We start from the raw sequence: 26,115 nt of genomic DNA, 5'->3' as shown, positions 1-26,115 counted from the left end.
CACACAGTATCAGCTAATACCACAATTAATTGTTAGCTACCTCACAACTACCAGTTAGTTCATTAGCTAGTTTAACTCAGCTAATAACTTATTAGCTGACTAACTATTAGCTATAGGGGTTCCAAACAGGATCTTAGGTTGTCTTCAGTAACGTTCCCTAAATTTCATTCTCTAAAGAAATATTCCCCGTTCTTTACAATACTCTCCAGCCTCTAAATCTTCTCCATCTCCAGCAGCATCCTTTAAATTCAGTCCTCCATGTCTACAGTAATAACAGAATAAACTACATAGTTTTTCTCCATTTCGCACATCACAAAAATTTAAATCCGGTATGTATTTGGAAAAAAACAAGTAACAAGTTTTTAAATTGACAATTTACTCATTGTCTGTTAATCAGCAAAACAATCAACCAAAATGTTGTACTATATGTTGATCCGTTTTTGTGCACCTAAGAAATCGTTCGTGTGTAAAAGTTTAATTAAAGAACATTTTAATACATAGAAATTTCACAATACACTGAATTTGTTGCCAACAATAGATGACGGCAACCACCACAATCAACTCCATCGCCCGCATAGCACCCTCCGCCGCCACCTTTCGCCGCGCGAACTTCAGGGGCGTCGTGCCGGCTGCACTGCTGTGTCGAGAGAAGCTTCCGCCCCGGCGCGAGAGGGACCCATTGAGCGTCGGAGAAACCTCCACATTTAAAACTTCGGTAACGAGAGTCGACAATTGCAGTTCTCAAGAATTTAAATTGCAATTTCAGAGAGAGAGAAAAACTCGACAGCCAACTTTTGTTTTCATGTAACAAAATTAGGTCCTATCAAAGCCAGCAAAATTAGGCTCTAACAAAACAAAGAGTTAGCATCACACGATCACTCTTCCTCCTCATCATCACCGCCTCCACCAGAAGCCTTCTTTTGGTTCTTTCTCTTCACCCTTCCAGGTTCGCCACCACCGAGCGGGCTGGTAAGGGAGAAGTCAATGTGCTTCTCTGAGTCAAGTTTCACCATGAATGAGGGGATGTTGACAAGTTGCCTCCCAACTCTGCAGAAATAGACGAGTTACATTGGGGTGAAATTGCTGCCAACAAATAATGCATGCTATTGAACATGCAACTAAGAAAACATTGTATCAAGAACATAAAAAAAACGTAACATGATCACGACAGGTATGGCTCAATGGAATCACCACCACTGCTGTGGATTCCAAAGAGTGTAGATGTATTTTTGCATTAAAATCGAGATAACTTCAATTCATACATCTGAACTAGTTAAGAAGCAAGACTCAGGTAACAAATAGCTTGAAAGTAGTCCAGGTGAAGGTTCTATGCATTATAGCAGTATTTGGTAAAGATAACAAATAAAATAATCAGCAGTAAACCAACATGTTAACAGCGTCCCTAAGTCAGCTGCCTAGTTCTCAGTTTCTCACATAAGAACTGTTTGCAGCAAAAAGGAAAAAAACAGAAACATTGGCACTCAGAATGAAAAGGACATTCGATTCACTGGCCTTCTGACCTCATAGATACATTAGCAAAATTAGTTCCTCACTGTGCCACCAAATATAACAGCTGAGTCTGCGCCTCACAGGAAAGTGTAAAATGTAAACAGATGAAGAAACACAAAAATGCTAAATGCATCAGAAACAAAGACGAAGGGAGCATCAGAGAAAATAGGACTGCAACATTACACACAAAGTGTCTCAGACGACCGTCGTGAGTTGCACAAAGTCTCATCATATGGCCCAAAAGACAAACAGGAAGATGGATAGTAAAATTTACAACAGCACTTATAAATCATTGTGCTCGCATAAATTGATGTACACCCCCAACCTTGTAAGAAAAGTTACTCGGTAAAATACAGATGTAAATAGTACATGTTCCATGACATTAGCTTTGTTCAACTAATTGTGTTACTAGTTAATAGTAATACCACAAAACATAATCTCCAGGGGAAGAAATGTTATTGTTTGTACCTAATGTGGCGCTGCCTGATGAGCACACGCATGATGGATGGACTTTGCCATGCCATTCTTGAAGACAATGGTCTGAAGGCGGCGCTGCAGGAAGTTCTCAACAGTGAGTGCAAGCATGTAATCAAGCTTGTTCTGGCCCTCACTGAGAAGACCATATCGGTTCATGCGGCGCAGGAGTGCCTCACCCTCAAGGATACGGCGGGGTTCTTCTCATCAAGGGTGAGCAGCTCCCTTGCAGCATTTCGGATGCGGCTGAGGGCATACTGCACACGGCACAGTTCACGCTTGCATCTCAGGCCATACTCACCCACCAATTTCAGCTCAGCATCAAGACGCTCCTTCTCATAAGGACGCCTTGGTTTCTTGAAAGTCTTACCATCTGCGTGTCACACATTGTTGGAACGAGCAAAAATAAATAACGAAGATATCCTGATCATCAGCAAAATGCACAAACACAACAACTCTAAATTGATAGTACCGCGATCATAACATATCAATTCATTCAATATCCAACTCTAATGCATGTCTGGTTATGAATGCATTCAGGAAAGAATGCCTAAAAAATATTCCCAAAATCCAAGCAGCATGGCGAGCATTGTAAACTCATTGTAATGAATCTTTGCTTTTAAAGTTTCTATATTGATTATGATAAATAAACACCTAACAGACTAACCAGCCACAGTTAGGCACTCAGACCACCAACCTATATTTGACTGTAAATATCTTGATAGGCATCAAATCTAAGTTTGCAGATTAAAAATACAGTGAGGCATTTACAGTTGCTATCTTCCAGATTCAAATGACAGAGAAATAAACTCAAGAACATAGTTAGCCCTTAACAACAGATCCTCTCGCCATTGCGCTATGAGATCAAACGGATCATGTCAATAGCAAGACAGCTGGCCGCTTACAGTTGCGATAGAAGCTCACGTGCACCATGGCTGACGCTGCCTCCGCCGCCTGCCTCTGTCGCCGCCGACGCAGCCGCCGCGAGATGTGCTGTGACTGTGACTTGTGAAGGGGAAGGCGAGAGGGACTGTGGAGGGTTAGAGGCGGCGTTCTTATATGCGCTAAAACCTAAGACTGTCTCCAACAATAGACGTTAAATGGACTCTAAATTTATAGTGGGTTTAGTTTGAGAAATAAAGTGGTCCATCTTCTTCTCATTCCTTATTTTTTTTATTTGATTTATGGAATAGAATGGGTTGATCCATCGTAACCACATTCCTCATAAGTTAAAAAATTAGTATATACATGAGGAGTGGGTTGATTCCACCAAAATTGATGGAAAATGAACTTATTATGCATCATCTCATAAGGCATAGAGTGACTCCACAAACCAAACACACCATTAGAGTATGAAACGTTCTCTATCGTCTTCAACAAGGTAATGTAAAAGGATCGATAAAATATAGAGTGTGTACGACGAACGCTAAGCGTAGAGAGTCTCCTTACGCACGTTATTCGTCTGCTCAGCCTGGGGCCGCTCTTCAATGTAGTTGTTCGTCTGCTCAGCTATCTTCGCTAAGACGCCGATTAAATCTATTCTTTTTTTTTTGTGTGAACCTAATAGTAGCAGCAATTTTGCTAACTAGGATTATTAGATTAGTATTATCAGTTTATATCCAATACGTATATAGACATGTAGTAGACGGTAATTTTTTCGTTATGAAAAAAACGATTAGTAATATCGATTGCAAAATGTAATTATTATAATTAGTTCCTAATTCATTTTTATAAAATTTCTAGAAATAAATAATTTCATTTTTCCATTACGTACATAAGTTCAAATTGTATTAATATAAAAAATGATTATTAAAAAATAAGTATATAAATTTTGTTATCACTGTAGATATAGAGTACCGAATTTAGAGGACATTGTTGGAGTTGGCGAATGTCGGTGTTTTGGGTCCGACCGCACACCCGGGGTTGCCCCTCAAGGTGTTTTTAGGAGTAGGACGGTGTCGACGACTGTAGCAAAATGGTTCGTGTCGATCGCACGAGGGACAATGGACAAGATTTGCAGGTTCGGGCCGCTTAGAAGTGCGTAACACCCTACGTCCTGGTGAGTATATGAGCGTGGTTACAAGAGGATTCTCTGGATAGAGGGCGCAGAGAGTTTTTGTGGGTGGCTAAGTAGAACAGGGTTGATCGATCTGAAGGGGTGCCCCCTAGGCCTTATATACTCGGCCGTGGAGCAGTACATGTGATATGATAACAACAAGTAGCTAAAAGATAGTGAACCTCTTGAGTTTATCCTTACGTAACCTTCGCCGACTTATCCTCGCATGGCTCTGTTGCATGGGGGCTTCAGCGCGGGAAAGTCGGGTCTCTGTTGTGATTCATTCGTTCGACGTTGCGGGCCGCCTGTGTTTGCACTAATCAGTCTCACGTCTTCTTTGTTGGTTGTCTTTCCCTAGGCCCACGAAAGAATGACCTTACGAATTATTGGGCCCTTGGGCCTTTCGTGAGGCCTTTTACTTCTTTAGTGGACCCAGGGGATATCTATCCCCCACAAGCCCCCGATCTTTGGGTTGATTTAGAGGTAATCAACTCAAAGATCCAAGGTCCAAAAAATGATTCCCTGCTGTCTTCTCTGGCTCTGATCACTCGTCCAACCAAAGTTTGGCTTTGTGCTTGTGCCTTAGAGGTCGGCATTTTGGATTGTAAGACTCCGGAATTCATTGGGTGCACCGGAGGTGCACCCAATGGGTGTAGCCCCCGACCTTTGAGTAGATTTTAGAAGATAATCTACTCGAAGGTCTTCTTCCAAAGGTTATCTCCATTCGCGCTCCTGCATCTCGGTTGAGGATTAGTCTTTTCAATCTTGCTCTACGCCTTAGAAGTCGGCGCTATACCGGTTTAGAATAATATTCCATGGGGTGCACCGGAGGTGCACCCAATGGGTGTAGCCCCCGACCTTCAAATGGATTTTTTAAGGATAATCCATTCGAAGGTCTTCCTTTCACTTGCGGAAACTGGCATGAGGCTATTTTGCATTATGCTTTGGAGGTCAGCATTATGTCATCAATATTTTGCTGCCAAGATCAGCGTATATTTTGTCTTTAGCAGCCGAGTTTGCAATCCATCCATATCTTGCTAGGTAGTGCAATTTATTTGCTTCTGCGATTGACTGGACGTTTGACGGACGTTCTCTGTCTAGTCTTCACGTCGCTTCTGTCGGCCATATCTTGTACTTTGCTGGTTATATTTGGATTTCCTCTGATCCTTACTGATATCTCATTTTTGTCTTGAGGTATTCACTGCATGCCCTGCACGGATGTGACCGTTTGAAAATTATACTGATAATTCCTGGGCGTCCCCCCCCAATGGGTGTGGGCAAGGGACGGCTTGGTACGCTGAGTGTTTTAGCCGGTTGCCTCTGAGTAGTAATGCGATGGGACGGCTAGTGTAATCATATCCTTTGCGCTGTTGACTGTAGTCCCAATGGGTGTAGTGTTGCATGAAACGGCGTCCGCCGTCTGACGTGTCTTCAGATGGGTGGAAGTGCTTATTGAATGCCTTGCGACTGTTCAGTGACCGCGGTTAGAAGTGAGCGGTTGCCTTTCCCTGCTATAAATAACCCCTTTGCTTCTCTGGTTTCTTCACATCTCTTCGCTGCTCCTTACTGCCTTCTTTTCTTCCCCTCTATCTGCTTCCACCATGTGCAAGAACAACAAGCGCAAGCGCGAGCCGACTCCTCCATCTGAGGATTTCGGTGACTCGGAATACTCGGAGGAGGAGTTCTCCTCCGAGTCCGAGGGGTCTCCGGCTCCCGTCTCTCCCCCGGTGTCGTCCGATGACTCGGACGACTCCCAGGGGATAGCCGCGGAGGTCTGGTCCTACATCCGGGCCGTCGAGCGCTCCGGGCTCGAAGGCTCGGATGAGTCGGAGTACTCCTCGGATGAGGAGGACTCGGACGGCGGCGACGAGGGTGAAGACGACGACGACGACGACGACGACGACGACGACGGCGGTGACGGCAGCGGCAGTGGCGGCGGTGACGGCAGCAGGGGCAGCACCAAGGGCGACAGCAGCAGGGGCAGCACCAAGGGCAGCAGCAGGGGCAGCACCAAGGGCAGCAGCAGGGGCAGCACCAAGGGCGGCGGCGGCGGCAGGGGCAGGGCCAGTGGCTAGACGCCACTGGTCTTCTTAGATGTTAGTATAGTTTAGTATAGCTAGAATAATGTAGTAGTAATTAGTGTAATTTAGTAGTAGTAGTAATGTAGAGTAGTATATTGTAGTTTAGTAGTAGTAGTAATGTAGAGTAGAATTAGGGAAGTACCAACTCGTGAAGAGTTGGTTTGTAAACTCGTTAACTTCCCTTTAATGAAGACTGTCGTTTATCCCCTCTTTTTGATGACTTGTCATTGCTTTTGCTGAATGTTGAACTGATTCTTTTGATAGAGTAGAGACAACACCGAGCAATGTGAAGATTGACATCAGCGTTTTAGAAGTAACACTGAGCAATCGAACACAAGACCAGCGTTTTAGAGGCAATGCCGAATGATAGAAGGTCGGCATCGGCATTTTAGAAGTAATGCCAAGCGACAAAATACGGGGTCGGCATTTTAGAAATAATGCCGAGTGATTGAATGTTGGCGTCGGCATTTTAGAAGTAATGCCGAGCGACTGAACACGTGGTCGGCGTATTAGAGGACATGCCGAGTGATTGAAGGTCGGCGTCGGCATTTTAGAGGCAACGCCGAGCGATTGAACACGTGGTCGGCGTTTTAGAGGCAGCGCCGAGTGATTGAAGGTCGGCGTCGGCATTTTAGAGGCAACGCCGAGCGATTGAACACGTGGTCGGCGTTTTAGAGGCAGCGCCGAGTGATTGAAGGTCGGCGTCGGCATTTTAGAGGCAACGCCGAGCGATTGAACACGTGGTCGGCGTTTTAGAGGCAGCGCCGAGTGATTGAAAGTCAGCGTCGGCATTTTGGAAGTAACGCCGAGCGATTGAACACGTGATCGGCGTTTTAGAGTCAACGCCGAGCTATTGAAAGTCAGCGTCGGCATTTTAGAAGTAATGCCGAGCGATTGAACACGTGTCGGGCGTTTTAGAGGCAACGCCGAGTGATTGAAAGTCAGCGTCGGCACTTTAGAAGTAATGCCGAGCGATTGAACACGTGGTCGGCGTTTTAGAGGCAACGCCGAGTGATAGCCAGCTTCACAAGTTACTTTGAGGAAAAAAACCGAGTGATGAGGTGGCACGTCGACTTTCTTAGAAATAACTGTTGGATATCCACGTGGCATGCTGGGATTTCGGAAATGACCGCCGGGTGATGACTGGGCACTTTTTTAAAAAGGTATCTGGCTCAAGAATATCCCTTAAGAGTCGCGCTTTTAGCCGCCTTTGCTTTCCGTGCCCTAGTTCTTGCATTTCCGCATCTGAATCTTCTCTGCCACTCGCCTCCTACTCTGTTTCGCCAGCAAGAAGTAAGATGGCGCCCAAGAGGAAGACTGCGAACTCGTCTGCCGCAGTGATCCCCGCCATCGACCCCAACAGTCAGTTACCCTTCGCAGGTAACCATATGTCTGTAATTTCTGAAGCTGAGCTTCTCCGCCTTGTCTCCGTCGGGGTTCTCCCTCCACGGGAACTCTGTTCTTGGCGGGCTTGCCACGGGACTACTGTCCCAACTGAAGATACCCACGAGTCAGTGGTTTACACTCCTTTCCTTCTTCGCGGCCTCGGCCTTCCCATATCTCCTTTTTTTCCGTGGCATCCTTGATTTTTATCGCATCAACCTGACTCACTTGAACCCTAACTCCATTCTCCAAATCTCTATTTTCGTTCACCTTTGCGAAGCTTATCTTGGCGTGCTGCCGCATTTTGGCTTATGGAAGTATCTATATCACTGCCGTCCTGGGATGGCCGGGGGACAACATCAGCTGGTCGGAGGCGCCAGTTTGGAGATGCGCCGTGGGCGGAAGACCGAGTATCTCGAGATACCCCTCAAAGACAGCATTAAAGGTTGGCGTCTGGAGTGGTTTATAATGGATAACTATGGAAATTCTCTCCCTTCCCGCTCAGGGAGACAGGCAGACGTTCGTACTCCGAGTTGGACTGAATCTCCCACGGACCAAGAAGTAGCCGAGGCGGGCGTGTTGCTTACTGAAGTTGGATTACTGAAAGAGAGAGGTCTGACTGCCGAAGCTGTGGTCACAGATTTTGTTTTCAAAAACATTCAGCCGCTGAAAGACAGGGCCTATCCGGCATATCTTTACCGAGGGCTGGCCGACTCAACCCGAGTTACCAATAGGAGAATTCCTTCTGTTGATTTGGTAAGCCGACTCGAAATGATCCTCAGGGGTAAGGTTTCAAACGTTGGTGCTCCAGTGGCATACTCGGCTTGGAACCTACCTTCTTCCCAAGCCTTCACTCTTTTTGTGTCCAATCCGCCCGTGACAGATAGCAATTTGGGTCTTAGAGCGCGACCCTCTGCTGAAGAGGTCCGTTCCTTAGTTGCTTCGCTCGGGGAGATACCTGATGATGAACGACAGATTTATTTTGAAGTGCCCCTGAACCCTAGTGATGCAGACATAAACGACATGCTCGATCTGCTAGCTGAGGATTCATCAGATGCTGCTCCTGATGGCACATTGGCAGTGGTGTCCCTTCCAGAGGTTGATGCGACCTTGGATGTCTCGAAACCTGTCAGTACTCGCCCGAGGCGTCCTAGCCGAACCAGTCAGCCCGAGCCTTCTGCTGATGAGCAGAAGAAGAAAAGAAGACGCCTCCGGCGAGTGTCCAGCTTTGACGAGGATGCCAGTACCCTGGCCCCTGCTGCCGAAGAAATGACTGCAACGGGCCTTGCTGACATTGATCCCAATGGGTGTGCTCCGCCTGCTGCTGACCCCAATGAGGATGCTGCTTGCGCTGTTGCTTGTCTGCTCTTATTGGTCTGCAAGAACTGTCCATGGCCAATTTTGATCAAGCTCTAGAAGATATGGTCCCTGAGAACTTGTTGTTGGAACCTGCAGACGTTGATGCAACAGAAACTTGTGCAGCCGTGCCAGATGCTGGGTTGAGGTCGTCTCGTGCCTCGTCGACCTTAGAGCACGATCTCGAGGGTCGGGATGATGACTTGGATCGTCCTGATCCTATGGAAGTAGCTGAAGGCCCGTCAACCTTAGAGGTGGTCACGGCAGAGAGCTTGGATCCCTTGAATAGCGCTGACATGTGCCCAGCCCCCGAGGGTGTCGCCGGGGAGGACTCAGCTCAGGTGAGGAGTGTAGGCCACTACCCAGCCCCCGAGGGTGTTGCCGGGGGTGACCCGGCTCGAGTGGGCAGTGCCAACCTTGACCCAGCCCCCGAGGGTGTCCGAGCGAGGTCTCCCTCCTGCACTTCCATGGATGTTCATGTGGGTTCACCTCCACACTCTGGCGGCATGATGGTGGCTCAAACTCCGGATCGGGGGGTCGCTTTGGAGGGCAGCATCCCCACTGGTCTGGCGTTAAGCTCTGCTGAATGTACTGAGCTCGTTCCTGCTGGTCTGCTGCAAGCTGCTTCGAGTGGTGGTCTGGCACCTGGTCGTCAGCTGATTTCTCCTGACTTGGGGATCCCTTCGCTTTTTTCCAACCTCCAGGTGCTGTGCTGTGCTTTAGTTTGATCTTTATGTTGCATGAATTGTTGCCATTATGTTCATCCGCTCTTCTTATCAGGCTTTGGTGGATGGAATGGTCGGCCAGCTGAAGTCACAGGGTGCTTCCATCCCGGAGGTGGCTTCATCTCTTGAGCGTTGGAATCCGGTGTTGCTTCGGGGTCGTGTATCTGAGTTGGAGGCCACTAATGCTGGTTAGTGTCCTTTCTTCTTCTTCTTTGTTCTTGCCCGTGGGTTGTTTTACCTTCTGACCTCATTTTGTTTGAATACCTCTTGATAGGGATGACTCGGCAGATCACAGTTCTTGAAGAAAAACATTCCCAAGATCAAGCTGAAATGGCTCGACGATGCGCTGACTTCGAGGAGAAGTATTCTCAAAGTCAGATCGAGTTGAGTCAGGTCTCTGCAGCTTTGGATGATGCCAACGCTCTGAGTTCTTCTCTTCATGCTCAGCTTGACTCTGAGAAGGTAGCTTACGAACCCGTGCTTCGCCTTATCATGCTCTTGGATTCTGAATGAGTTGATTTTTGCTTGTAGGAAGAAAAACGCATCCTTGCTGCTTCTCGCGACAACTTGGACAGATTGTACCGAGATTCCAGCAACTCGCTGACCATCTTGGAGAGGAGCCACCGTTTTACGATGGAGGAGCTTGACAACCAGCGCCGTCAACTGCAAGAATCCTCGGATGAAGTGGCCCGCCTTACACAGTTGCTATCGGCAAAGGATGCCACCATCAAGGGACTCCGAGCTTCTAAGAAATCCATTGCTCAGGAGTTAGAAACTGCTCAGCAGGCTGTTAAAGTTGCTGAAGAAGCTGCTGTCACTTTCAAAGCTCAGCGCGATAAGGCCCTGGACAAGGCCATTCGGGCGGGACGAATCTTGATGAGAAGACCCGGCGTGGTTGTCCCTGAAGATATAAGAGCCGATGTGAATGCTGCCCCTGATTCCTCGAATCGCCCTTCTTCGTCAGTCGTTCCTGAGAGAGACATTGGAAAATAAAGAAACAGTTCGCGTGTTCTGAGCGCGCAGTTAGCATGATCAAGTACTCGTTAGAGGTTATCGGCTTATCATTCGAATGATGTGATTACTCCCTTATTGTATCAGAATTTATTAGTTTGTAAGTTTGTGGTAACGCTGCACGATGATTATGAAGTTTGTTTGTGGGATATGGAGATCATCCCTTGAACTGCATAAGCGCGAGTATGCTATACTGGTTTAAGCCGTCAATGACTTTTAGCCGGTAACTTCCGTTAGTAGGGTATAGTGGTCACCCTAGGTAAAGCAAGCGTGAGCATGTTGCACCGCCTTAAGTCGTTGCCGACTTAAGTCGATTGCTCCGTTTGTAGGGCATAGTGGTCACCCCGAGTTAAGTAAGCGTGAGCATGTTGCACCGCCTTAAGTCGTTGCCGACTTAAGTCGATTGCTCCGTTTGTAGGGCATAGTGGTCACCCCGAGTTAAGTAAGCGTGAGCATGTTGCACCGCCTTAAGTCGCTGCCGACTTAAGTCGATTGCTCCGTTTGTAGGGCATAGTGGTCACCCCGAGTTAAATAAGCGTGAGCATGTTGCACCGCCTTAAGTCGTTGCCGACTTAAGTCGATTGCTCCGTTTGTAGGGCATAGTGGTCACCCCGAGTTAAGTAAGAATGCAAGTCAATCATAAATGAGCCAAGTATCTTTGAAATCTCTCTTTATTGATGACGTATTTCCATTATACAGAATACATGGTCGCTCCGACTGTTTTGAAATACAGCTAGGGGTAAAACTTTCGGAGGTGCTCTATGTTCCAGGAGTTCCCAACTTCCGTGCCATCCATTTGGGTGAGGCGATATGATCCGGGACGAGTGACTTCTGCTACTATGAAAGGTCCTTCCCATAAGGGTGATAACTTGTGCCGTCCCTCCCCCGTTAGAATTCGGCGGAGGACGAGGTCTCCCATCGAAAAGAAACGTTGCCGTACAGCTTTGTCGTGGTAGCGCCTTAGAGTCTGCTGGTATCGTGCTGATTGAATCACTGCGTTCAGTCGTTCTTCCTCAAGTACGTCAATATCCTCCAGCCTAGTGGCTTCGGCTTCTGCTATGCTTTCGAAGATCAATCTTGGCGCCCCAAACTTGAGATCAGCAGGTAGCACTGCCTCCGACCCATAGACCATGAAGAAAGGAGTGTTTCCATGCAGGGCCCGGCTAGGTTGGGTTCTCAAGCTCCAAACAACATAAGGCAATTCTCTTATCCATTTTCCTGCGAATTTTTCATTTTTATCAAAGACCCTTTTTCTAAGTGCCTCCAATATCATTCCGTTGGCTCGCTCAACCTGCCCGTTGGCTCTTGGATGGGCTACAGATGCATACTTGATCTGAATGCTTTTTTGCTCGCAGAAGTCAAAGAATTCTGAACTGGTGAAGTTGGATCCCAAGTCAGTGATGATACTGTTTGGTATCCCAAATCTGAATATTATGCTTTGTATGAATTCCACGGCTTTAGCAGAGGTTAAAGAGGCAATGGGCTGGAACTCTATCCATTTAGTGAATTTGTCAATTGCCACCAATACATGGGTGTATCCTCCTTGAGCTTTCTTGAAAGGTCCAATCATATCCAATCCCCAGCATGCGAAAGGCCAAGTTACTGGTATGGTTTGTAGCTGCTGTGCTGGCATGTGTTGTTGCTTTGACAGGTATTGGCAAGCTTCGCATCTCTGAACTAACTCGGCTGCGTCATTCTTCGCCGTCGGCCAATAGAATCCTGACCTGAAAACCTTCCCGACTAATGTTCTGGATGCTGCGTGTACTCCACACTGCCCTGCATGGATTTCCTCCAGAAGTTGCTTCCCGGTGGACGGGAGAACGCACTTCATGAGGACGCCTGACGCGCCCCTCCTGTATAATACCTCCCCAATGAGTGTATAGTGAGCTGATTGTCTGGCAATGCGCTCTGCCGAGTTCTTGTCATCTGGCTCTTCTTCATTCTTTATATACTTAATAATCGGTTGCCTCCAGTCATCAGAGTCTGACTCGGGTTGATCTATGATAATGCACTCTTCTATTTGATCCGTCGAGATGCTCGGCTGGAGAATTTCTTGCACAAAGACCCCGGGCGGGACTTGAGTCCGACCGGATCCAAGCTTGGACAGTACATCAGCCGCCGTGTTCCGATCTCTTTCTATATGATGAAACTCCAGACCTTCGAATTTATCTTCTAGCTTTCGGACGGCGGCGCAGTATCTTCCCATTGAATCACTTGAACAATCTCATTCCTTGTTTATCTGACTGATGACTACCAGAGAATCTCCGTACACCATCAGTCTCTTGACACCCAGTGATATAGCGATGTTTAGTCCGTGTATCAAAGCTTCATACTCGGCTGCGTTGTTAGAGGCCGGGAATAGCAATTGGAGAGCATACTTGAGGTGTTCGCCTCCAGGTGCAGTGAAGAGAATTCCTGCTCCTGCTCCCTGCAGCTTCAGCGAGCCATCAAAATACATTCGCCATACTTCTGCGGTTTCTGGATTATCCGGCACTTGCTGTTCTGTCCACTCTGATACGAAATCGACCAGTGCTTGAGTTTTGATGGCAGTGCGAGGTCGGAACTCGATATCATGGGATCCCAACTCGCAAGCCCACTTGGCTATTCGGCCAATGGCTTCCTTGTTGTGAAGAATGTCCCCTATTGGAAAACCAGTAACTACTATGACTTTGTGGTCGTCAAAGTAGTGGCGCAGCTTGCGGGCAGTCAGAAGTACTGCATATAATAGCTTCTGAACTTGAGGATACTTTTTCTTCGATGGGCCTAGAACCTCACTGATGAAGTAGACAGGATGTTGTACCGGGTAGGCATGCCCTTCTTCCACTCGCTCGACTACCAACGCAGTGCTTACCACGTGAGTCGTGCAAGAGATATATAACAGCAGATCTTCAGCCGGCTGAGTCGGCGTAGCTCGCCGGGGCGGTTTCAATACTGGCGGTGTTGTCAGGAATTTCTTCAGTGCGTCTAGAGCTTCTTGTGCCTCTAAAGTCCATTGAAACTTATCCACCTTCTTCAGCAGTTTATAGAATGGCAGACCTTTTTCTCCCAGCCTGGATATGAATCTGCTCAGGGCTGCCATACATCCAGTGAGTCGCTGAACCTTCTTTTGCGATCGAGGAGCTTCCATCTTCATGATAGCTTCAATCTTATCTGGATTAGCTTCAATTCCCCGGTGGCTGACAATAAATCCGAGTAACTTTCCTGCTGGTACCCCGAAGACGCATTTCTCAGGATTGAGCTTCCATCTATATCTTCTCAGGCTGTTGAAAACCAGCTGTAAGTCTTCGATGAAGTTTTCCGGATTCTCCGTTTTAATCACCACGTCGTCTACGTAAGCCTCCACACGCTTGCCCCAGTGATCGGCTAAGCATGTTTGAATAGCTCTCTGATAAGTCGCTCCAGCGTTTTTGAGGCCGAACGGCATGGAGGTATAACAGAAAGCACCAAACGGGGTGATGAACGCCGTTTTTTCCTCGTCTTCTTTTGCCAAACTAATCTGATGATACCCAGAATAGCAATCTAAGAAAGACAGCATCGAACATCCAGCGGTGGAATCCACCACCTGATCTATCCTCGGGAGCCCGAAGGGATCCTTCGGACAGTGTTTGTTGAGATCAGTATAGTCGACGCACATGCGCCAATCCACTTTATTCTTTTTGAGTACAAGAACAGGGTTGGCTAACCACTCGGGGTGTAATACTTCTCTAATAAATCCGGCCGCGACCAAGCGAGCTAACTCGGCACGAATGGCCTCTCTCTTGTCGGGCGTGAAACGACGCAGCTTTTGCCGGATCGGCCTCGCCTGGGGATAGACCTTCAATTTGTGCTCGGCCAGTTCTCTTGGGACTCCCGGCATATCCGCAGGTTGCCATGCGAATACGTCTCGGTTATCTTGCAGGAACTGGACGAGCGCGCTTTCCTATTTGTCGCTCAAACTGGAGCTGATGATGGCCGTCTTGCGCTCATCAGCGAACCCCAGGTTGATCCGCTTGGTTTCTTCAGTCGGCCGCATAGAGGTCGCGGCCTGAGCTTCGTTCGCCGGCACGGCGAGGTCTTCCTCAGGCTTAGAGTTCGCCGGTGTAGAAGGAACCACCGACGTCTTGGTGGTGAGGGCTGCTTGGATGGCCACTCGGAAACATTCTGCGGCGCCTTGGAAATCGGCGCGTACAGTTATGATTCCTTGCGGTCCCGGCATCTTCAGTATCATGTATGTATAGTGTGGGATGGCCATGAATTTGGCCAGCCCCGGCCTCCTGATGATGGCGTTGTACCCGCAGTCGAAGTTCGCCACCTCGAACCTCAGGAACTCGGTTCTGTAGTTATCCGGAGTCCCGAAGGTGACCGGCATGTAGATGTGGCCCAGCGGGTATTCCCCTTCCGTCGGCACGATGCCGAAGAAAGGAGTGTCCGACTCGTGGAGCTCTTTGAGGTGAACTCCCAAGCCTTGGAGCGTACGGGGGAAGGTGACGTTGATGCTGCTCCCCCCGTCCACTAGCACCTTCTTCACCCGGCTCTCTCGGATCACCGGATCGACGAGGAGCGGGTATTTGCCCGGGTGGTCGAAGTTGAGCCATTGATCCTCCCGAGTGAACGTGATTGGGTGCTCCGACCACCGGTACGGGGCGGGAGGGCCGGTGGTCGCCACCAGTATCTGGCGGTCGTTGAGCTTTTGTTGTCTCTTGTTCTCTTGCGACCCATGCCCGCCGAAGATGACGTTGACCTCCCTGTCAACGCGCGGGAAAGCTCCTCCTCCCCCCTCCTCCAGCTGATGAGGCTGTCGTGGTTCATCTGGTCCTCCCCTCGGCGGAGGAGGCGGTAGAGGTTGAAAGGGTCGGCCATGCCCGACGGAGTGCTTGAAATCCCGGCAGTTGCGGAGAGTGTGTCGCATGTCCTTGTGGTACGGGCATTGGGCGTCGAGGATGTCGTCCAGCGTGCGTTCGCCTCCACGAGGTCCTCCTCGGGCGCGAGAGGCGGGTGGTCCGGCGGCGTGTACCTCTTTGCGAGGCCTCTTCTCCCAGCGCTTGTCGGGTGGCTGGTTCGCGTCGCGTCGTGGTGCTGCCGGTGCGGGCTTTGCTCCTCCGATGAGGTCCTGGGCCCGCTCATCAGCGGTGATGTAGAGGTCGGCTTCCCGGAACAGCTCCTCGGAGGTAGTCGGCGCCTTTTGCAGTATGGCTCGGACGAAAGCCGAGTCGTTAGATCCTCTGTAGAAGTCCTCGATCACGGCCGCCTCCGTGACCTCGGGGATGCGGTTTCTCATGGTCTGGAACCTTTTAAGGTATGACCGGAGAGTCTCATCCCCCCGGCGCTTGATGGATTTGAGGTCCCATGGTTGCGCTGGCTTGTCGGAGAGAGATTGGAAGTTGGCGGTGAAACGTCGACTGAAGTCTCCACAGTCGTCGATGCAGTGTCGGGGTAGATGTCGTAGCCACTGCAGCGCGTCTTGCCCGAGGACGATGGGCAGATACGCAGTCATGACGTCTTCGGATGCCCCGGCAGCCCGAGCAGCGGTGGTGTAGACGGCTAACCAGCCCCCTGGATCCTGCTTAGGTTCATATTTGTCGACATTGGATACCTTGAAGTTGGGAGGCCATTGGATGGCCCTAAGGCGCGGAGTAAGGGCGGATACTCCGCACGTGTCCTCCTGTCGTCGAGGATGTCGTCTGTCCCGGGGAGGGGAGTGGCGGTGGTGGTTCCTCGACCGTCCCCGGGTGGTTCCACCAGTTGAAGCTGTCGCCGACTCAGTTCGGGTGGCCTGGCTTTGAGTCGGGAAGCCATGATCTCGATCATACTCCTCCCGACGGCGAATTTCGTTCTCGTGCCGCCGTTCGCGCGAAGCATTGATAGAGCTTCGCGCGTCTCGGCGACTGTTGATGGCGTGTCGCAAATCGTTCGGCGGGTGAGCGAGCGGTAGAAGATGGTTGGCTGCCTGGGTGAACAGGCGCCGGTATCCCTCGGCGTCGGGAGTCCGAGGAAGTCCGTCAGCTATCCGGGCTAGAACGCCTCCGACTTCGCTCGGTGTGTTCATAGCTCGGGCGAAGTCGGGGTTCAAGTTGCGCCCGAAGAGCGGATTCTCGCGTCGTTGCCTTGCATCTTGCTCGGCTTGCTCCTGAGTCCGACGGCGGTCACGACGTCGGGAGTTCCTTCGTTCCCTGAAGACGCGTTCTTCCGGAGTTTCTCCTATCTCTGAGACCTCGTCTCGCGAGACAGGCTGCTCCGGATCCCGTTCTCCAGCTGCGTGATGTCGTCGAACGTTCCTGCGTCGATTCCTTCGTCGGCGGGATTCTCGCTGAGGCGGTTCCTCTCCAGGCGCGGTCGGTTCATCGTCGGAGACGGCGGGCGACTCTGCCCTCCCGATGAAGAGGACGTCGGGGTAGAACGGTATTGCTGCCGCGACGACTTTCTTTCCGTTCTCCTTTGAGGTCGGAGGAACGGGAAGAACGACTGGCCTCTCCCTGATCTCCTTCCTTCTCATGACCTGTGTCCATTCTTTCGTCGGGGAAGTAGACAGCGGAGTCTTCCGGGTCAGCGAGCTTCTAGCTCCAGCCTCCCCGGAGACGATCTTGTTCCGAAGAGCCGGAGGTAGCGTCTTTCCAGCATTTTCGGAGTTTGTTGGAGGAGACTTCTGTTCCGGCAGATCCGCGAGGCGGTGTAGAATTCCTTCTTCGTCCGCCACGGATGAGATTGTCCCGAAGCAGAATATGGATCCGGGACGCATGGTGATCTTGCTGTGGAAGGTGACGGCCATTGAGCTAGCTTGGATCGTCGACACACCCCCTACCTGGCGCGCCAGCTGTCGGTGTTTTGGGTCCGACCGCACACCCGGGGTTGCCCCTCAAGGTGTTTTTAGGAGTAGGACGGTGTCGACGACTGTAGCAAAATGGTTCGTGCCGATCGCACGAGGGACAATGGACAAGATTTGCAGGTTCGGGCCGCTTAGAAGTGCGTAACACCCTACGTCCTGGTGAGTATATGAGCGTGGTTACAAGAGGATTCTCTGGATAGAGGGCGCATAGAGTTTTTGTGGGTGGCTAAGTAGAACAGGGTTGATCGATCTGAAGGGGTGCCCCCTAGGCCTTATATACTCGGCCGTGGAGCAGTACATGTGATATGATAACAACAAGTAGCTAAAAGATAGTGAACCTCTTGAGTTTATCCTTACGTAACCTTCGCCGACTTATCCTCGCATGGCTCTGTTGCATGGGGGCTTCAGCGCGGGAAAGTCGGGTCTCTGTTGTGATTCATTCGTTCGACGTTGCGGGCCGCCTGTGTTTGCACTAATCAGTCTCACGTCTTCTTTGTTGGTTGTCTTTCCCTAGGCCCACGAAAGAATGACCTTACGAATTATTGGGCCCTTGGGCCTTTCGTGAGGCCTTTTACTTCTTTAGTGGACCCAGGGGATATCTATCCCCCACAGCGAAGATATAGAGAACGAAATTTTTTAAAGGGTTCTGTAAAGGATAAAAAATATTTTTTTAGAGAATAGAATTTAGAGGACGTTATGGAGACAGCCTAACCATAACCCATATGGGCCAAACTCTGGGCCATTTTGTTCTGGTTATCCTCATGGGGCTTCGATGTGGTTGTATTGTTTACGAGAGCCGTATATATTTAATGGAGATATTTCGGATCTAGATTCAATCTAGATTTTTTAAGTTAAAATAAAATCACTTAGCAAAGAATTGGTGAAACCGTTTGGATATCCTTCACATTTTTGTTAAAATCAATTAAAATCGGTAGGAAACACCTATATGGGTGATTCTCATTCCTTCAAGATTGAGAAACGTTTCTAAGTTTTACGGAGAATCGTTTCACCGGGGAAAAAAACGTTTGCTAGGGATTCTAGTGATTCACTTGAGAATCTGAAACGCTTGTCATCCAAGTTGTCGTGGATTAAAAAAACAGGGGACAATAAGATTTGCTCGGCACGGGTATTAGCGCAGTCTCACTCCAAATGGTGTGGGGGGCTCGAAGGTGGATTTGAGACCGAGGTTATACTGGTTCAGGCCGGAGGCCTAATTCAGTGTAGTATTGCTCGGAGTGTGTTACAATTGAGTGCTTGTGTGTAGTTTTGTCGATGTCGTGAAGATGGGGTTGTCTTGCCCTTCTATAGCCCAAGGCTAGACTTTATAATGAGAACTTGTATTCTGCCGGGTGGAGTCCGGCCTCCTATTTCTGGCGGCGTAGCCCTTATGGTCTCGTCTGCTAGGTCGTGCGCTATCGTACCCCTGGTATGGCGCCGTGTCTTATTCGTTCAACATACGAGCTCCTGTAGCTATTCTAAAACAAACGTAGTGCTGCTTGGTGGGTCCTGCCGAGTCGGCTCGTGGTGAGGTTTAGGGACGTCTTCAGTACAGTTTCATCTTCCGTCATTCCCTCTTCGTCACCTTCCATCATGCGTAGGCGTATGCCTGGTACGACGTATTGTCGCATCCCTTCTGGTGTATGGGTCACTGTAGAGACCCCGATGCTGAGGTCCCCGTGGCTGGAGTTGACAGGTCCCACCGGTCAGCGGGGATACTCTCCAGAACGTATCCGACGTCATGCTTGACAGAGGCCCTTCGGTACTGTTCCCACGGTTTCGTCATGGCCTCGTGATGATCCGTCTCATCGCGCTGTCGTGGCTTGATAGTGCTAGGTCGACTCTTCCCTCCTTTAGACGTGCTCGCCAGAGAGTCGGGTGTCGTCTTGTTGGGTTGCTCGGCAGCCCCGCCTCGCCGGGTTTGCTCGACAGCCCCGCCTCGTCGGGTTTGCTCGATAGTGTTGTTCGGCGAGCGGGTTGGTCGGCAATCTTGCCTCGCCGAGTTGCTCTGCGGGCAGGTTGGTCGAGCGGGTTGGTCGGCAATCCTGCCTCGCCGGTTTGCTCGACAGACGAGTTGGTCGGCTTGTTGGGCCGTCTTCGAGAGGCCTTTTGGACCGCCATGACGAGTCACTTGGCAGGCGGACTGGTCGTTTAGTGGACCGTCTTTGTGATGCATTTTGGCCCTCTTCAGGCACCCGGTTCCTAAGTACCCGATAGCAGCCTCGAGCCTTTGTGTAAGTCCTTGGAGTTGCGCAGAGGCTTTTCTTGAGCGGTTGTCTTTTTAGACGCGAGCAAGCGCATCTGCTAGATGTAGCCCCCGAGCCCCTGAGTAATCCATATGGATTGCTTGGGGGTTTATGTGGTGTAAGGGATGGACCCTTTTCTGCGATGGTTCGTCACGCACCGGGTGTGAATCCATTTCTTAGTTTTCTGGTTGAGTGTTTGCCTTTCTAGGTGCGCGCGAGCGCATCTGCTAGATGCTGGCGCGGTTCGTGGGGAACAGATGTCTTCTCCCGATCTTCTTGTAGATCTCCTGGCTTGTCGCGCCCTCGACTCGTCTAATCAGGGCAAAGCGTAGGAGTAGGTTGTGGCGTAGGCTGAAGCGCTACTGTGTGTAGGGATGCTCTAGCGACGTCGTCCTGTCTTCTCCGTCTGTCACACTTTGCCTCGCATGCTATTTTGGGAGTCATGATGGCGACAACCCACGACGCGTAGAGAGTCGGAGGTCTTGTCTTGGTAACGCGCGAGTTACTGTGCGGCCTGCGTACTACGGGCGCACCGCTTGCCACTGGAGCGGGCAAATATACGTCTCATTCGCAGTTAATGCAAAGGCGCACTATATTTTAGAGGATTGTGTCGGGCTTCCCCGATGGCTCACGTCTCGTGGCGTAGAATATGTGGCAGCACCGGGCCTCGCCTTGTGAGGGGAGTAGTGGGTGGGACCGTCCCTCCTTGTGACAGCTCCGACCCACCCCCTCGCCTGGTGACCTGGATTAAAAAGACGTCCCTGCACACAACCCTGTGTTATGGTGCTTAACCGTACCTATGGGGTGTTATGATTGCCTTCAATCCTCTGGATTATGCTTCTGGACCTTGCCGAGCAGGATTTCAAGACCTATCCCTTGGTCAGGATAAGGTTTAGGTCTCTAGGGGCCAAGCCCTAGACATTGGAACAACTGTTTTAGGATAGCGGAGCATGCAAGCGTAGGGTATATGACCGGGCTAAGCGGCTACATGGCTCTGAACCACCCCCAAGAATGTGGTCCTTTCCCCTAGATCTAGTCCCTTGTGACCCAATCCTTACACATTACAAGGGAAAGTTTCGAAACCCAATCCTTATCCAGTTCCTTTATGTTTTCTTTTCTTAAAAAAATTGTCCTCTTTTGAGATTCAAATCCAACTTTAAAATAATTAAAATATAACATCACCATTTACCATTTTTAAAAAGATAATAAAATCATTTTTAAAAGGTATCTTAATTGAAACCTTTTTGGTGAATTTTTCCTAAATCCCAAAATAGTATTTTGAGGTGTTACATCCACCAATATATGAGTACTATAGAAAAAGACAAATGCAGAACTACTGTCAGACATACAAAACAAAATATTTACAGTAACCAATATATGATCAACACTTGTATGTATTGTAGGTTTCTGAAATTTTGCATGATTTCAGTCCATAGCTAACTGTTGAATAACAGGTGTTGGTTTTTATGTCAGCAGACAGCAGCCTCATAGTGTATGCACACATTTATGTTCAAGTGAATGGATGCTCTGGTATCTCTGCATATGTGCCTAATGTAACTGTGTCCGCATCCTTTTTCTAGAGCCCGAATGCCCGAATGTCTGGACTACTTTGGGAGACATATGGTTTATACTGATCTTATGAGCTGCATCAAGTTGTTTCAGTAAGGTGTTGTCCCCAAGATACACCTCTCCAACTATACCAGATATAACATTTTAGAATGTTTGCCTGAGTTTGTCTTCCATCATAAAATAAATGCAGTGAACATATGTTTTAAATATTACATTTTTGCCAAGGTTATCTGTAGGTTTGAAATGTCGTGGCCCTCCAAGTCCAGTCTGCAATCTGGCACTGCAAGTTTAAGTCTGCAATCTGGCACTCCAAGTTTCAGTCTGAAATTGACACTAAGTTTTTTTTTTTCTCGAACACGCAGGAGCTGCATATCATTGTATTAAGAAGCAAACAAAAGTTTAAGGTCTAAAGATGGGCCAAATATAACACCTCCTTATGAAGCTTATGAAGGCAAGTAACAAGCATACATAAAAGGATCCAGACGACCTCTCCCCCATTCACTGAGCTATGGCCATAAGGCTCAAAGACGCCCCAGCCAAGCCCCAAAATTTAGCATCATCTTTGATATCTTCAATAATTCTAGAGATGCTTGGAGATGCCCCATCAAAAACACAAGTTGTAATTCTAGAGATGCTTGGAGATGCACTCCAAGTTTCAATCTGCAATCTAGGGTTTGAAACAGATCACACGTCATTCCAAGTTGTAATTTACTGTTAATCATCAGGAAACTGATATGTTGTGAACAAGAACAATTATCTGTATGTGGGTATAATATTTTTAATCATCAGCACAACATAAATTTAGTTTGAATATTACAGACAGTTTGAAATATCATAAAATGACATGCATGTTCACAAAGTCCTGGCATTCCAATTCCAAATCAGCAATCGGAGTGTGCAATGTAGAAATTCCTGCCATCATGCGCAACCAGGCATGCACAAAAGCCGAGTCAACATTTAATTTAGATAGTCTATTGGTACTCATGCCTTTTAGGAAGCTATCTATTTTAAAAAGTCCTCTCCAAAGTTTATATTTAGCTAGGATTTATATACAAGCTTTCAGGAAGCTATCTATTTTAAAAAACCCTCTCTAAACTTTATATTTAGCTAGAATTTATATATAACCCGTTAGCGTTGCTCTTACTCTCTAAACTTTATATTTAGCTAGAATTTATATATAACCCGTTAGCGTTGCTCTTAGGGGTGTTTGGTTTCTAGAGACTAATTTTTAGTCCCTTAATTTTAGTTTCTAAATTGACAAACATAAAGACTTCAAAGTGTTTGATTTATAGAGACTAATTTTTATTCCCTCCATTTTAGTTTCTAAATTGACAAACATAAAGACTAAAATGAATGGACTAAAAATTAGTCTCTAAAAACCAAACATCCCCTTATTCTATAGTTGACAATTATCAGATGTTATGCAACATTCTGTTTTGATGGCCACTGGCCAAGCTTTGCTAAACTGTATCTAAACATTGATTATCCCAGACCATAGCTTCGGCATGCAAAGTGCCAGTAAGATTGATTCGCATTTATAGAGATTCCAACAAAGACTTGCAATGGGAGGGGTCCTATTTCCAACAGAGTATAATCTATCGTTCTGAAATCCAAAAAGGAGATTCAAATTTACATCCACTAGACTCAAAACAGAGACTCTTTGATTGTAGGAGCTGATCCACTCATTCTATATCTGTGTTATCCTCTCTGCTGCTGCCGCTTGTGCTGCTACTGCATTGCTCATCTTCCATTCGTGGAAGGCCAGAGAACAGGTTTACGGGCCATGAGGCTGATTGCGTTGGGTACCTTGCCTGTGGTCGTGCCACATGGTTGGGAGCTTTGTGGTCTTCACACGGCTCATGGCCTTCGGCAGATGCCACTTCTGGAAAGAGCTTCAGTTCGAGTGGTGGTGCAGCATGAGGTGGTTTGGTCATTGCTGATGGTGCCAGTGGCTGCTGCAACGGGAATACAACGCTTGCAATGGTGGGTGGTTGCATCGCCTGCTCCGACGAGAACACTGCGGTTGAGTGAGGAAGAGGGGGATCTGATCTGGCGGTGCCATGGCCCCAACCTGCTGGACTGCCTGAAACCCGCATTGTCAACTCGTTTTGAAGCTCTGAAATTTCTTTGCGGAGCACGCCGTTTTCATCCTGCATCTCATCCCTCTCCATTGTTACCTGTTTCCCGGAAAGGAAATCTGGATGAAAATAACTGTTGAACCATGCTGGAAGATGCAACAAAGGTAGCGTGACAAGCCAAATATTCAACAAAGTGATGAGTTGGTTTAGGCATTTGTATAAAGCATTTACACTGGATAAAATCAGATAACAAAGTTTGCTAGATAAAGGGCAACAGCACAACTGCCAATAAACCAAATCTTAGTTGACATACTAAAAGAAAAAGGCTTACATAATGAGATTCGTTTTGTAGGTCGCTATGTTCCTTTCGAAGAGAGTCTACTTGAACAAGCAGGTCTCTTAGTATCCGAGTAGTGTCAGTCAGTATGCATGCTTTCCCATTGTTCTGTCTATCTGCTTCTGCAAAGGCATGCTAAATGTGATAAGCCAAAAAAAAGCCCCGTAGCAAATTTTGAGCAGTATAAAGCGTTATGAGTACAAAGGAAAGAGCAGGTGCAGGGTTGTGTTCAAAAGTCAAAACACACAAAGTGCATGGTCAGGGTTCAAGGTTAAACATGAATGCAAGTTTCAATTAAAAAAACAAGAAAATTCAAGTCTAATAAATTATAAGATGTTAGGCATATTCGTATACTCTCAATGGTCCATGCTCATGCTCTCTTGGGAAGACAAGACTATTATACCAAACAAAGTTTTGACAGTGGTGGAACTGAAAAAAACACCTGAGCCTGGCCTCAATCGCAACATGTAAAACAGCTACATTTCAGAAAGTGGTATGTGACAACTGGCATGTCATACATAACATTTAAACATGAAACAACAAACATGAACTCTGAAGCAATGGTACTTAAGATTGCAACGCTGAAACAAAGAAGAGTAGGCCATTCGCAGATTGGGCACCTGAAATTATGGGGTTCGCAATAAAGTGCTCACCTAGCATATTACCCAGCTCAACAAAGAGATCATTTAGGTGGTCTCGTTTAAGCTTCTCCCTCTCAGCCTTATGAATCTTCCTCGGGCCTGGTTTCTTGCACTTCTTGCCAGAGATAGGCCTATACGAGACGAGGTAGACAGAACACCATTTTCAGCAAGAAGTCGTCGACACAAGCATGCAGCCGCTTTCATGTCCACTTCATTCCCACGAAAAGAATCAAATTGGCAGGAAACAGCAATAAAATTATACAGCAGCCTAAGTGCCTAACTGATAGGAGTTAATCCAGAATTCAGAAATTTAGCAGCCGTTTTCATGCCCATTTCTATCCAAGCCGTGCTTAATCCTAAACTAATCCCATTACTTTGTTACGAGAACTAACTTCTTGGATACCAATATTGTTGCATAGTGCCATTAACTCTATAGTCCACCGGAGGACACAAGACAACACACGCAGACAAAACTCTGCAACATACTGTACCACCCAATGGAAACACCGACACCCCAAAAGGAATTGAATCTTGAAAGTTCCATTCCGGTCCGAGGAGACTTAGTGTTACTAATTGGACTAGAAATTAGCTCAAATTAGCTAAGGTTGGCTAACAACTAGTTAAAAAAGTTAAGTCAGTTGTTAGTTTGGATACACTATGGATACGGAGCTAGGGGTCATTTTTAAATAGCTAGCAATTAGCTCTTGTTTCCAAACAGGCCTCTTACCCATGGAGCAGCTTGTCCGCAGCAGGCGTGCTGACGGCGGTGGCGACGCTCCCCATCTCGGATGGAACCATTGGGCTGGTCAAATCCTGCCACAAACCTCCTCCTCCTCTCTACCTTCCTGCAGAGACCTACGAACCATGAGCGGACCAATAAACCAATCAATTAGCCCATGCCCATCCATCTCCCCTGAGGCGGCGTGGCAACAGCGGCCCTCCGGCCACCAACAGCAGGCAAGTCTACCTACCTACCTGGATTCGAAGACGCAGAGGTCGCACTGCGTAACGGTGCAAGCGCGACGATGAGATTGCCGGGCTTGGATGTCGCGGAGGGAGGGCGCCGAGCTAGGGTTACTTAGGAAGGCGCACAGTCGTGGTCGGAGACCGAGAGGACGGGCGGCTGGAGGGGGAGAAAAAGAAACAGAAAAGAAGAAGGCGGTGGGTCGCGCGCGGCGCGGCCACGTAACGGCTCGTGCCGTTCCGTTGGGCGCCGGTGGGCTCGGCCTACCCGCGCGGGCCAGGAGGGCGTGCGGGAGGTGGCAGGCTGGGGGAGGGGCACGCGTGGACGCGTGGGCGGCACCCTCCGGCGCTCCCGCCTGGCGCGTGCCGCCGCGTGCTCCTCCACGGCTAGGCGCATGCGCCTCCTGTAACGCTGCAGCGGGTGTGGCGGCCACGAGCCTCCACGCTGCCACCCACATCCACAGGGCTGTTGGCATCTGGCTCGCGCCAAGGGCCATCCTGCTGGCGTCTCGTCCGACTCAGCCCATCAACATCTCCTACGCTGTCGTGTCATCGCGATCCACAATCGTTGGCACCGCTGACATGATCATCATCATGAGAGTCCCAGAGACCAGAGTAAAATAAACCACATGCCCGGAGATCACATGTACTCCCTCCGGTACAGTAAAGGAAGTCATTCTGCGTGTGACCGAACGTGCACAAAAGAAATCGTAGCACGCATGGGTCTAGAATTTGGACGTCACTGCCCCTGAGTAATTGCGTCGCCCGTTGCTTCGTTTTCTGCGTCGCCCGTTGCCATGCATTAACACCGCACGCCATGCATTATTACTCCGTCTCGCATGCAAACACCGCACGATGCAAGGAAACCAACGTGATGCATTAACGCC

At 48.6% G+C, this 26,115-nt stretch overlaps 1 protein-coding gene, 2 non-coding genes and 1 pseudogene across 6 annotated transcripts; all 4 read right to left on the bottom strand.

Annotated features, from left to right (window-relative positions):
* Positions 1–732: 732 nt before the first annotated feature.
* Positions 733–3,033, bottom strand: LOC103635757 (40S ribosomal protein S9-2-like; annotated as a pseudogene).
* On the bottom strand, positions 1,475–1,562 carry LOC111590733 (small nucleolar RNA Z162). Its single transcript, XR_004855773.1, has one exon. It is a non-coding gene; the product is annotated as a small nucleolar RNA Z162 (small nucleolar RNA).
* On the bottom strand, positions 1,661–1,748 carry LOC111590731 (small nucleolar RNA Z161/Z228). Its single transcript, XR_004855772.1, has one exon. It is a non-coding gene; the product is annotated as a small nucleolar RNA Z161/Z228 (small nucleolar RNA).
* Positions 3,034–22,665: 19,632 nt separating the features above from the next.
* Positions 22,666–25,656, bottom strand: LOC100282178 (amelogenin precursor like protein). 4 transcript variants are annotated; one of them, XM_008677805.4, is made up of 5 exons: positions 25,241–25,636; positions 24,993–25,120; positions 24,278–24,396; positions 23,619–23,746; positions 22,666–23,386 (listed from the first exon to the last, which is right to left on the bottom strand). In XM_008677805.4, the coding sequence occupies exons 2-5, from the start codon at positions 25,061–25,063 to the stop codon at positions 22,892–22,894; spliced, it is 813 nt and encodes a 270-aa protein (XP_008676027.1). In that variant the 5' UTR covers positions 25,064–25,120; positions 25,241–25,636; the 3' UTR covers positions 22,666–22,891. The 4 variants fall into 4 exon arrangements, with proteins under 4 accessions (XP_008676027.1, XP_008676033.1, XP_008676036.1 ...); XM_008677811.4 differs by having other exon boundaries at positions 25,237–25,493; XM_008677814.4 differs by having other exon boundaries at positions 24,993–25,110; positions 25,237–25,482.
* Positions 25,657–26,115: the final 459 nt, after the last annotated feature.

This window comes from Zea mays, chromosome 1 (genome assembly GCF_902167145.1).
Source record: "Zea mays cultivar B73 chromosome 1, Zm-B73-REFERENCE-NAM-5.0, whole genome shotgun sequence".
Lineage (NCBI taxonomy): Eukaryota > Viridiplantae > Streptophyta > Magnoliopsida > Poales > Poaceae > Zea > Zea mays.
This window is presented reverse-complemented; position numbering and strand designations above follow the sequence as displayed.